General features: G+C 41.0%; 1 protein-coding gene and 1 pseudogene across 1 annotated transcript; one reads left to right on the forward strand and one right to left on the reverse strand.

Moving 5' to 3' along the window:
- Positions 1-2,549: 2,549 nt before the first annotated feature.
- On the reverse strand, positions 2,550-3,410 carry LOC117560635 (olfactory receptor 51L1-like). The gene has a single exon (XM_034237569.1). The coding sequence runs from the start codon at positions 3,408-3,410 to the stop codon at positions 2,550-2,552; it is 861 nt and encodes a 286-aa protein (XP_034093460.1).
- Positions 3,411-12,282: 8,872 nt separating this feature from the next.
- The window catches only part of LOC117560637, a 1,564-nt pseudogene continuing 249 nt past the window's right edge, over positions 12,283-13,597 (forward strand).

Below are 13,597 nucleotides of genomic sequence, written 5' to 3' on the forward strand. Positions count from 1 at the left end.
GCGAGCAGGGCAGACGAGAGAGAGGCGAGAGCCTGTTCTTTCAGCCGAACCGGCGCCACAAGGGGGCTAAAGGGGGGCATTGCCCCCTCACCTGAGCATCATTCATCCATCAAAAAGTACAATAAAATGTCACAATTATAAATAATAACTTTAAATAATTATCTTCCCTAATACACGTTACTATGTTTGGATCAGATATGTGGGCAGGCAGTCAAGCAACGTGTAAAAAGTCTCAACCCCAAGTGAGCTTGTAGTCTTAATTCATGTTAGTGTGTGTGCTTAGCTGTAAACACAGTGGATGGGTGACCAAAACGGTTGAAACTCCCGAAAATGTTCCCGTTTTTGGTATGTGCGTTAAAAAACATAGAGCAAGGTGAAATAAAATGTCAGTAAAAAAGCAGAAGTAACAGTGTTGTGCCTGTTTGTAGCGTTAGCGTATTTCTTCTTCTACTACTTCTTCTTTACCTACTTCTTCTTCTTCTACTTATCCACTCTAAAATGGCCCCCTCGGATTTTTTTAACAGCCCCCTCAGTCATTTCATCCTGAGCCGGGCCTGGCTGGAACCTGCAAACAAGAAGAGAGAGAGACCACGGAACGCCTAGTGGGTGTGGAGGGGGTCGTCACAACAGTAAGGATGTAAAATCCTCCGTTATCCAATGGGAAAGGACGCTCACATTACCTTTAACTGCCGCTGACATGGTATTGACGGTATTGGACGCGGTGCTTCCCTGAGCGTGAAATACCGTCGCCGATGGGAATACATTGCAATCAGTTGAAAGCTCTGTGCGTCCGTTTATGAAGCTGAAGGAGACTTGGTGCGTCACAACTGTACGCCAAAGGATCCTGACCAAGCGTCGCTATTGGACTATCAGGGAGTGAGACTGTGTTGGATCACACACACCTGTGCCTTACATACCCGTGCGTGCCAGTACTACTGGTGTGTCTTACATAATTATCCACGTCATCTGTCAGGTGGGCACATTCCCCCATACATATGGAATATGTAGCTGGGTGGAGATAGTCTGTTCACTCAGAGAACAACGGTTACAATGTAACCTACAGTTATCTGCCAGCCAGACGTGAGCGGTTGAAAAGTGCAGTGTATCTAGAGCAGTGCTTCTCAAAGTGTGGTCTGCGGTCCACTGGTGGTCCGTGAGCGCCCCCTAATGGTCCGTGAGTATATTGGTAACATTTCACATTTGAAATAAATAAATACATTTAAGTTGTCCGCACTCTCGCGGGAATATCTCCGCAATGGAGCAAGCTTAAGTTTAACTTTCGATTGCATGATATAGCCCAGATAAACACCTTCATCACACATGTGGCCACTTGTTTGTACCATTTTCAGGCGATTTGTAAAAAACGATGTGGTTTTGGATATTTGTGGAGTTAGGTGGTCCGCGAGTGTTTTTTTATTGGTTAAGTGGTCCTTCCTTGGTATGAAAAAGTTTGAGAAACACTGATCGAGAGTAAGCCAGCTGTTAGTGACAATCCCTGAAAGTTTCCATATGTAATTTCGTGGAAGGTAATATATTTTTGAAAATAAACATTTTGACCCAAGACCACAAGAAAAACTGTCAGTTTGGTCCTAAAAAGTGAATGTCAGGTTTCAGGCCCGCTTTTTGTGATATTATATGTGGTTATTTAGTGTTTATTCTACTTCTATCATAGATACATTACAAATGTTAATGCAAAACACTTTCTTTTCAAAACAGCACATTCACACTAAACCTGCGTGGAAAGTGACCAATCTTACTAACATTTCACAAAATATGTTCTTTGCAAAATTAGTTCACCAAGGCAAACGTTTTGGACAAAAAACTGCCGACCTTTGTAATTTACTGTACGTATAACATTAAAGTTAAGGCAGGGGGCCAAACATAGAAAGCTTGATAGATTATTAATTCCCATAATCCTCAGCTGCACTGATAATTAGCTAATGTTAGCATGCTTCAAGGTTAAACATGTTCCAAATGGCTAACAATAGCATTTCATTTAAGTGAAGGTGAAAAAGCAGGGACTCACATGGCTGTAGACTGTTGTTTATTGAATATATTACTTCATCATTACATTTTCATTATAGTAACAAAGGGTGAATGCTTCACAACAAAATATTAAAACACAATAACAACAGTAAGTGGTGTAACATCACAATGCCTAACATACAGTACACCTGAATTCCTGTCAAATCTACTTTTTATGAGGACATGTTAAAAAAATACATTTTAATATTGACCTTAAATATGCATGAAGAGGCAGAACATAATATGTGCTCTAACTTTAAATCTATTACATTTAACAGAATAGTGATATTTTAACATTTGAGGGAAATTCAAGCCAAATCAAGTTAAATCAATCATATACAATATTGTTGTTGTGCTTTATGTTGATCTCTATCTAATCATGTATCCCTTTAAATAATTATGATAGGAAACACAATCTAACATGGTCAACATATTCCTTTTATATTTCAGCAGCAGGACCCTTCTTCAGAAATCTCAACACGACTCCTTTGATTTGAGGCAGACCCAGGCCATACACGATGGGGTTATTGAGGGGGGGGAATGATCAGATACGCTAAAGACAAAATAACTGTGATGCTTGGATTCAGTTGATCAGCCTCAAAACGAGTCAAAGACAGCTCGAGGAAGAGAGAGATGGAGTAGGTCATAAAGGACACGATGTGAGGCAGGCAGGTTTGTAACGCCTTTCCTCTGAATTCAGACGATCTCCTGCTGCAGACCAGCAGAATCCGTAGATATGTGTACAGGACGAAGAATATGGGGATGAAGATGGTCGTCACCAGGAGAAACTGACCAGCTATGTTGTTCAGAGTGGTGTCCACACAGGAGAGCTGCACCACAGGCCAGTTAGAGCAGAACATCCGGTTCAGTTTATTTCCACACAGCGGTAATCTAACAGTAAGATAGAGTAAGAAGCCAATAATACACACTGGGTATAAAACAGCAACGAGCACAAGAACCTGCACCCATTTGAAGGTCATTTTACTGTGGTAGTGTAAGGGCTGACAGATAGCAATGAACCTATCGTAGGCCATGATGGTGAGGATGGTCAGCTCACAGCAAGCATAGGTGTAAATAACATACATCTGAATAAAGCATAATGGACGTGAGACCAAATGAGAGTCAGAGACGATGTCCTGCAGGAACCTGGGGAAGAATCCAGCTGAGCCATACAGAGAGTTTACACACAGAGAGCTGATGAAAATATACATGGGCTGATGCAGAGACTTCTCCAGGAACACTGCCAGAATAATGACCATGTTAGCAGAGACTATAGTCACATAGATGGACAGACACAAGATGAAGAACAGGTATCTGAGGGGCCCAAAGTCTGCAAACAGAGTCAACTGAAAGTAGGGAGGGTTCAGGCTGCTGTTGCTCTTCATGTCTGCTCCAAAGAGAGGAACAATACAGGAACTGTTAATGAGATGCTGTTAGCTACATTTCAGATATGAATACAAAATCAGCCTGCATGCAATCTCCAACAGTTGTATGTGACCATGTTAAATATAACATCTGGGAAAATCTCACCTCCACATACAGTAGTTCACAGACTTATTCAGGCTCTCTATATCTGCGAAGGAAGGGGGAATATAAATGCACAATAAGGGAAATGTTCAAAGGAAAATGTCGTAATTCAACACCGACAGTAATGCAAACACACAATAAGCGTGCGTGCATGTGAATTACAACCTTCCTAACACTTGCACTTGACAATATTGAATTTAGCTTCAGGTAGCTGTAGAAGAGAAGCACACAAATGAAGGGCAGGGAAAAAGTCTCATAAACGACATGAACCACCAAGATGGTCATTCGCATTGATTTAAACATTATTTCACACTCGTACACATTGCCTCCTTCATGTTAGCAAGTCGGCCTGAACAGAAAACACATTCATAGAAAGAACAAGAGTTATAGAAAGGAGAAGCAAGACTTAAGGAAAGGTCACAAGCAGACAATAATCAATATCATCTCATTTGAAGTAAGTCAAATATAAGTGAGAATATATTATTTCCTTATGTTAAATACATATATGTGCCCAAATACTTGCATGCAGAAGCAGTATACACATGTATACAGTATGATTATCTACCTGTGTCCAGGTACTAACAATTAAACAACGTATGTCACTCAATATTCATATATTAATATGAATACAAAATCAGCTTGCATGCATGCATGTGAATTGTAACATCTCCTAGGGTTGTATGTGACAATATTGTGCTGGGAATATCTCACCTCCACATACACTACATGCAGCAAGCTCTGGCCTGTCTCAGTTATTCAAACAGGAGTTCACAGACTTACTCAGGCTTTCTGTATCTGGATAAAAGGACGGGATATAACTGCAAACATGTCCTAATTCAACACATACAATACTAAAAACCACAATAACCTGCATGCATGTGAACGGCAAACGTTCACAGCTGGATCTGACAATAGTAACTATACATTCCAAGTAACCGAAGAAGTGATGTACACAAACTAAGACCTTCTCAGAAACTACATGCACCACAATCCTGGCATCTCTCACTTATTGAAACAGTATTTCACTCAGATTTCAAATGTTTGTGTTTGCACCTAAAGCAAAAAGAGAGGTGCATTCAAAGACCAACCGGTAAAGGACGGAGAGGAAGACCTGAAAAAAAGGCTAAACGTGCCCCAGCCAGCATAGCATCATCACATAGAAGGATAATGAAAGTGAGAATAATCCATAGCATATACACCATGTTAATCAATGCTTGTAAAAGCTTGCATACGAATAACATATTCAATGAATTCAACACTCTCAGTACATCAGTACATATAAATACACTCATACAGAATAATTATTGACTTACTGGTTCCATGCCTGAAAGTGTAGGAACATTTACATATGTTATACTTGTGTTCAGATCAGCACGATAACCTTGAAAGCATTCAATATAATGAGGACAACTATTAAAGACAATAGTTAGACAACTGAAACAACCATCAACAATTACGTTAAAGATTCAATGTGGGGTACTAACAATAAAACAGTGTATGTGACTCAGCTTGTTAGTGAGAGCTGTGACATGATGAGAGGAAGCCCCCCCGCCTGTAATGATCCACTCTGAAGAAGCTGGACACTATAGGTCTGCTGCTAGGATGCAGACGTTGCATCATGTTACTGAGAGGCAAACACCTGTGTGTGTGTGTGTGTGTGTGTGTGTTGTGTGTGTGTGTGTGTGTGTGTGTGTGTGGTGTGTGTGTGTGTGTGTGTGTTTTTGGCCTCTCAGTATCATGATGCAATGTATTCAGATGACAGCCGTATAACAACAACTTGATAAGATCATTTAATACATGGTTATATAATATACAGAGTAATACAACATAATATGATGTAACACGTTATAATAATTAACATCAATAATAATAAAGTGGGACTTAATGATGTTTTCTGTAATCCACTCAAACATCCAAAATCCATATTAAGGATTAAGTTTTACTGTCTTTGTCTGACACCACACACACACACACACACACACACACACACACACACACACACACACACACACACACACACACACACACACACACACACACACACACACACAAAAGCTTCTGTGGACGCTGAGCCAATGCGGAAGGAATGGCTCGAATAATGTTCTGAACATATCCCCAAAATAAGCAACACGTTGTGGAAGTGTCTCTGGAAACAGAAACGTGTGGCCGTTCCCTGTTTCGGTGAGAAAGAGTTGAGGCGTTGCGTGTGCATCGTACCTTGCGCTGAGGTATTTGGTTAGTGGCTCGTATGGGCTGGGATACGAGTTCAGGCGGAAGATCATCTCTTTCTCCACGACTCCACTTCGAGCGATATAATTACTAACAAAGCACTTATATACTAATAAAGGGCTGGCTTATCTAAAGCCAGTTGAGTAGCACTTGAAATGTTTTGGCTCTATGAAACCTGATGTACTTTATGATTCTGTTTTCTTCAAGTTTGTATTCTGTTGGTCGAACGCACTTATTGTAAGTCGCTTTGGATAAAAGCGTCAGCTAAATGTAATGTAATATAAAGATGTGGATGGGGAAGAAATTCCCAGCTGATCCGTTTTACTCCTTCGGAGTGTGAATATGAGAGAGTCGTTTGCCGTGGAGGGCTAACAGCTGCCGTTTCGTGCATCTGTCTGCCTATAAGTAGTTTGACAAGAGGAGAGTGATGCGCTGTACTTTCTCTGAGGGTAGAGAAGCCTGGAAAGACATTGAGTCCAGGGTGATGCCTAGAAACTCAATGGAGGTTGTAGGCCCTGAGGTTTTCTCTTCAGACAGAGGAATGCCAAGGTCTGAAAAATGTTTGTATGAGTGTGCTCAGCCCGTGGCAGGGGGGTGAGGATGGTGGAGTGACAGTGAGAAAGTCGTCGAGAAGATGGAGCACATAGGGGAGTCTGTGGTTGTTTGTCAAGATCCGGCACAGAGCTTCTGAAAGGGAATCAAAGATTTGGGACTGCTTCTGCAGCCGAATGTGAGGCGTACTGAGAAGTAATAGGCTCCCTTCCAGTACGCTCCAAAGAAACGCCAGGAGTCTGGGTGAATAGGCAAGATCTTGAGTGCACTGGTGATGTCTGCCTTAGAGAGCCATGCTCCCCGGCCTGCTGAGCGGATGAGGGTGATGGCGTGGTCGATGTTTGCGTATTGCATCGAAAAGTCTGGGCTTGGAATGACGCTGTTAATGCTCGGGATGGCTGAGCCGTGTGGAGAAGACAGGTCTATTATGAGCCTCTTTTCCCGGAGTATTTCCGAGTAGCTATGTCTACTGGACTGATGCGGACACTGGAAAGGGGGGACTATCGAATGGCCTATCATGAATCCTTCTTTGACTTCTTTGGCCAGTAAGGTGTCGAAGGTGTGGAGGTTCTGTTAAAGCGGACTGAAGGTTGTGGCAGATCTTGAGATGTGTCAGGCAGTATTGCTATGCCTGGGGGAGAACCATGGGTGAAGCCATTGGTGAGAAAGTAAACAAACTATCTGGATGATTCACTGAGGCGGTAGCTAAGTTGCTTATCTTGACGGGTGTGCTGAGGTGCCGTGCTAGTCAATCTGCTGGTGTAGTTGGGTTTGTGAGGGCAGGTGCTCCTGGCATGAGCGCCGCCGCAGAAAGAGCAGATGTGCATGAGGCGGCAGCTAGAAAGAGAGCAGCCTAGGTCATTGAAATTGTTGCGCACCATCCTGCCTCCCTGGTAGAGGATTGGCCTGTCGACGCCCTTTGAAACGGGGGCGTTGGGCTGGTGAACGTTCGTTTGCGGGCCTAGGGATGATGGGAGGTGGGGGTGCGGCAGGTGACAGGCGGTTGAAGGTTGAGGCGTTGCCTCTTGAAGGAAAGTGGAGTGAGCGGGGCGGCTCGGGTGGTGGGGCGCTGACTGAGCACGCTGACGCCGGGTGGGAGGTGGCTCCGCATAATTGGCAAGAGAGGGATGCGCGTGCTGCGAAGATGTGGCAGTAAAGCTCGGAGTCCAGAGCGCCCCAGTATGTTTCCCTGGTTGAACTGCTTGATGCGGCCGGCGGCTTGTCTAGCAAAGTGGACGTGGTAGGTGTAAAAACCTGAGTCTCCGAAGTGTAAGGCCATGTGGAGCTCTATGAGGAGGTCGTCCAACTCGGTTTCTGCGTGTGGGATAGACTGAGCAGATGACGTCGCGGTAAAGGGAAAAAAGCTAGGGCGAACTCTGCGGGGGTTAAGTCCTTAGACCTCAGAGGTGATGGATTTCGCAGCTGGACTAACCGAAGTTGGTCTGCATTTCCCTGGGCCGGCTAGTGTCGATGATTGATGGCTGTAGTAGCTGAGGCCAAGTCTACGTAGTTACCTAGGAGAATCTGCTGGCGCAAGACGGGGGACACGGGGGAAGGGCGATAGACTGAGGAGGCTGGCTGGATGGGTGGTGTTGCTGTTGGCTAGAGTGTAGCTGGCGCAAGACGGGGGTTACTGGGTGAGGTGCTGTTGCTACGGGGTTAGCTGCTAAAGGAGGAAGGTAAGCAGAAGCTGGGTTGCTGTGGACTGCTGAAGGTAGAGAAGAAGAAGAAGAAGAAGAAGGGGATGGAGGGATGAAGGGATGTATGTGCAAGGGGATTTCGTGAAGCATGTGAGCACAGGGATGAGAGAAAGGTTGACATGAGCTGCGACATGTCAGACACAGAGAGAGCAGGCACAGAGGGCAATACGACCGGGGGGTGCTGGTGAGTCGGGCTGTGTCCGTGGAGGAGGTGGTTGGCTCTGGAGCAGGAAGAGCTGTGTGTCTCGTTGTTCTTGCCGTTGTGCTGCTGTAGGCTTTGTAGAGGTTGAACAGTCTAGCCTTGTTGTCATTTCGGTGAAAGTGGATGCCATTTTCTTTCAGGAAACGTTGGAGTTGAATGACTGTCCTTCTCCTGAGTTCGGGCTCCGTCCGAGAGGCGTGTCGAGTGCGCCGCTGCTAGTGGGGGGCTGTCGCAATATTATTTAAGGATATCGTTGAAGCTAGCTAGCTAGCATACATTGTCACTATCTGCTAACGTTAGCTTTAGCCTTCGTTTTCTAATAGTTTTTTTTCATAGGCTATAAACAGAGGTGGTATAAGTATAGATATTTACTCGAGTAAAAGTAGAAGTACTCAGATCTTGTACTTTAGTAGAAGTACTCAAATCTTGTACTTGAGTAAAAGTAGAAGTACTCAGATCTTGTACTTGAGTAAACGTAGAAGTACTTAGATATTGTACTTGAGTAAAAGTAGAAGTACTCAGATATTGTACTTGAGTAAAAGTAAAAGTACTCAGGTCTTGTACTTGAGTAAAAGTAGAAGTACTCAGATCTTGTACTTGAGTAAAAGTAGAAGTACTCAGATATTGTACTTTAGTAGAAGTACTCAGATCTTGTACTTGAGTAAAAGTAGAAGTACTCAGATATTGTACTTTAGTAGAAGTACTCAGATCTTGTACTCAATAAAAGTAGAAGTACTCAGATCTTGTTCTTGAGTAAAAGTAGAAGTACTCAGATTTGTTCTTGAGTAAAAGTAGAAGTACACAGATCTTGTACTTTAGTAGAAAGTACTCAGATTTTGTACTTGAGTAGAAGTAGAAGTGCTCCAGATTTTGTACTTGAGTAAAAGTAGAAGTACTCAGATCTTGTTCTTGAGTAAAAGTAGAAGTACTCAGATATTGTACTTTAGTAGAAGTACTCAGATCTTGTACTTGAGTAAAAGTAGAAGTACTCAGATATTGTACTTTAGTAGAAGTACTCAGATCTTGTACTCAATAAAAGTAGAAGTACTCAGATCTTGTTCTTGAGTAAAAGTAGAAGTACTCAGATCTTGTTCTTGAGTAAAAGTAGAAGTACTCAGATCTTGTACTTTAGTAGAAGTACTCAGATTTTGTACTTGAGTAGAAGTAGAAGTGCTCAGATTTTGTACTTGAGTAAAAGTAGAAGTACTCAGATCTTGTTCTTGAGTAAAGTAGAAGTACTCAGATATTGTACTTTAGTAGAAGTACTCAGATCTTGTACTTGAGTAAAAGTAGAAGTACTCAGATATTTTACTTTAGTAGAAGTACTCAGATCTTGTACTCAATACAAGTAGAAGTACTCAGATCTTGTTCTTGAGTAAAAGTAGAAGTACTCAGATCTTGTTCTTGAGTAAAAGTAGAAGTACTCAGATATTGTACTTTAGTAGAAGTACTCAGATCTTGTACTTGAGTAAAAGTAGAAGTACTCAGATATTGTACTTTAGTAGAAGTACTCAGATCTTGTACTCAATAAAAGTAGAAGTACTCAGATCTTGTTCTTGAGTAAAAGTAGAAGTACTCAGATCTTGTTCTTGAGTAAAAGTAGAAGTACTCAGATCTTGTACTTTAGTAGAAGTACTCAGATTTTGTACTTGAGTAGAAGTAGAAGTGCTCAGATTTTGTACTTGAGTAAAAGTAGAAGTACTCAGATCTTGTTCTTGAGTAAAAGTAGAAGTACTCAGATATTGTACTTTAGTAGAAGTACTCAGATCTTGTACTTGAGTAAAAGTAGAAGTACTCAGATATTGTACTTTAGTAAAAGTACTCAGATCTTGTACTCAATAAAAGTAGAAGTACTCAGATCTTGTTCTTGAGTAAAAGTAGAAGTACTCAGATCTTGTTCTTGAGTAAAAGTAGAAGTACTCAGATCTTGTACTTTAGTAGAAGTACTCAGATTTTGTACTTGAGTAAAAGTAGAAGTACTCAGATCTTGTTCTTGAGTAAAAGTAGAAGTACTCAGATATTGTACTTTAGTAGAAGTACTCAGATCTTGTACTCAATAAAAGTAGAAGTACTCAGATATTGTACTTTAGTAGAAGTACTCAGATCTTGTACTTGAGTAAAAGTAGAAGTACTCAGATATTGTACTTTAGTAGAAGTACTCAGATCTTGTACTCAATAAAAGTAGAAGTACTCAGATCTTGTTCTTGAGTAAAAGTAGAAGTACTCAGATCTTGTTCTTGAGTAAAAGTAGAAGTACTCAGATCTTGTACTTTAGTAGAAGTACTCAGATTTTGTACTTGAGTAGAAGTAGAAGTGCTCAGATTTTGTACTTGAGTAAAAGTAGAAGTACTCAGATCTTGTTCTTGAGTAAAAGTAGAAGTACTCAGATATTGTACTTTAGTAGAAGTACTCAGATCTTGTACTTGAGTAAAAGTAGAAGTACTCAGATATTTTACTTTAGTAGAAGTACTCAGATCTTGTACTCAATAAAAGTAGAAGTACTCAGATCTTGTTCTTGAGTAAAAGTAGAAGTACTCAGATCTTGTTCTTGAGTAAAAGTAGAAGTACTCAGATCTTGTACTTTAGTAGAAGTACTCAGATTTTGTACTTGAGTAGAAGTAGAAGTGCTCAGATTTTGTACTTGAGTAAAAGTAGAAGTACTCAGATCTTGTTCTTGAGTAAAAGTAGAAGTACTCAGATATTGTACTTTAGTAGAAGTACTCAGATCTTGTACTTGAGTAAAAGTAGAAGTACTCAGATATTGTACTTTAGTAGAAGTACTCAGATCTTGTACTCAATAAAAGTAGAAGTACTCAGATCTTGTTCTTGAGTAAAAGTAGAAGTACTCAGATCTTGTTCTTGAGTAAAAGTAGAAGTACTCAGATCTTGTACTTTAGTAGAAGTACTCAGATTTTGTACTTGAGTAGAAGTAGAAGTGCTCAGATTTTGTACTTGAGTAAAAGTAGAAGTACTCAGATCTTGTTCTTGAGTAAAAGTAGAAGTACTCAGATATTGTACTTTAGTAGAAGTACTCAGATCTTGTACTTGAGTAAAAGTAGAAGTACTCAGATATTGTACTTTAGTAAAAGTACTCAGATCTTGTACTCAATAAAAGTAGAAGTACTCAGATCTTGTTCTTGAGTAAAAGTAGAAGTACTCAGATCTTGTTCTTGAGTAAAAGTAGAAGTACTCAGATCTTGTACTTTAGTAGAAGTACTCAGATTTTGTACTTGAGTAAAAGTAGAAGTACTCAGATCTTGTTCTTGAGTAAAAGTAGAAGTACTCAGATATTGCACTTTAGTAGAAGTACTCAGATCTTGTACTTGAGTAAAAGTAGAAGTACTCAGATCTTGTACTTGAGTAAAAGTAGAAGTACTCAGATATTGTACTTTAGTAGAAGTACTCAGATCTTGTACTCAATAAAAGTAGAAGTACTCAGATCTTGTTCTTGAGTAAAAGTAGAAATACTCAGATCTTGTACTTTAGTAGAAGTGCTCAGATCTTGTACTTGAGTAAAAGTAGAAGTACTCAGATCTTGTACTTGAGTAAAAGTAGAAGTACTCAGATATTGTACTTTAGTAGAAGTGCTCAGATTTTGTACTTGAGTAAAAGTAGAAGTACTCAGATCTTGTTCTTGAGTAAAAGTAGAAGTACTCAGATCTTGTAGGCTACTTGAGTGCTGACTGCTACACAATTAAAATAAAAGCTTTTATATATTTCTATTAGATGTGACTCTTTGGCGTTTCTGTTATTATGACCTGCTGCTTTAGTTGCTCTGACTGCTAAACTCCTCTGTTATTCCTAAACCGATATTCCGTGGGGTCAGGGGTCGGGTCCTTGTCACCTTTTTCATACCTGATGACTTTGCCTCCCTGACTGCAGTTGCTTTAGCGAGTAGAAGCTAGTAAGCCTACTATTTGATTTGTTTTAGATCGGCACTACATGTTTCATATCAGACCTTATTTTCCTGTTCCATGTTCAAATAAACCATTTTCAGTGGTCACTCTTTTTGGTCATGGAAAATTAGGTAAAAGTCATTGAGAAGTCATGGAGAAGTGTATGAACCCTGTTATTCACAAAAGCCTCCATGAGCCTATGTACATTACATCACAGGTCACTTGTTAGACGCTTTTATCCAAAGCGACTCACATACTCAATACTGAGGGCAATCCCCACAGGAGCACTTTGGAGTGAAGGGTCTCAGGGACACAACGACATGCTGACTGCAGTGGGGTTTGAACCTGTGCCCCCCTGATCCCAACACCAACGCTCTCCCTACTGCACCACACGCCTCCCCACGTACATGTTCATTGCAGCTTTGTTGATTGACTCTGTTCTTTATAGCACCAATATTTACCCCAGGCTTCTGATTGACTTCTTATCAGAGAAACAGATCATATGTTATCGAGCCCGTCTGTTTCAAAATGTGATGAATATGACTTTGACCTTTTCAGAGTGTTCACTGCTGGCAGCCATGGCCTGCGACAGATACGTGTCTCTCTGTAAACCTCTGCATTATTCAACCATCGTGAGGAAAAGAACTGTCGATGTCTGTCTGGTTTTGTCTTGGCTTCTGCCGACTTGTGAGACTGCAGTGGGATGCATTCTTTATTCTAATAGCAAACTCTGCCTTTTTACTATTAGGGGGATTTTTGTAACAATTCGATTTACTATCTTCAGCGTGTGAGCTCGAGCGCTCTCTCTGTATATGGAGTGTTCATGTTGGTAAATGTGTCCCTTCTGCCTCTTATCTTCATACTTTTTACATACACCAGGAGACTTATTGCAAATAGTTTCCTATCACTCCGTCTTCAACCCAATCATATACGGACTGAACGTGAAAGAAACCTCTAAACACCTTCAATTGTTGTTGTGTCAGATCAAATCACACTAATGTTACCTGGGTTGGGCGAAGAGTTACTAAACAAAGCACAACAAGTCAGGAAATGTGTGTTTGGTAGACGACTACTTGTTTGTCACAATGCTTCTTGGCATTACATTTCATACCGTTGGAAAGCCTGTTTATTTCTCTTTTCAATGGAGCCACATTTGTGAGGAACAAGCGTTTGTGGGATGAGAAGCAGAGCTGAGTGTGTGGGTCACGCCACGAATAATGTGCCAGATCTTCTCTGCCAATGCCAAACAGCTTTGTGTTGCTGTTGACTCTTTGTTGGTGTTGTTTGGTGTTTGTAAACTTTTGTTTGCGCACACAAAAGACTGCATCAAATGCAGATGATGAAAAATGAAGAACTGTGACAGAAGAGATCAGGAAGCTGCAGCTTTAACAGCCGCCCCCTCAGAGACAGATACTAACAATTACAAAGAAGAATCACAGATCATATTTACCCACCATAATAAAGTA

This window comes from Gymnodraco acuticeps, unplaced genomic scaffold (assembly GCF_902827175.1).
Source record: "Gymnodraco acuticeps unplaced genomic scaffold, fGymAcu1.1, whole genome shotgun sequence".
In the NCBI taxonomy this organism is placed as follows: Eukaryota; Metazoa; Chordata; class Actinopteri; order Perciformes; family Bathydraconidae; genus Gymnodraco; species Gymnodraco acuticeps.

Coding starts and splice junctions, on each gene's coding strand:
- LOC117560635 (XM_034237569.1), bottom strand. CDS start 3,410: ATGAAGAGCAACAGCAGCCTGAACCCTCCCTACTTTCAGTTGACTCTG.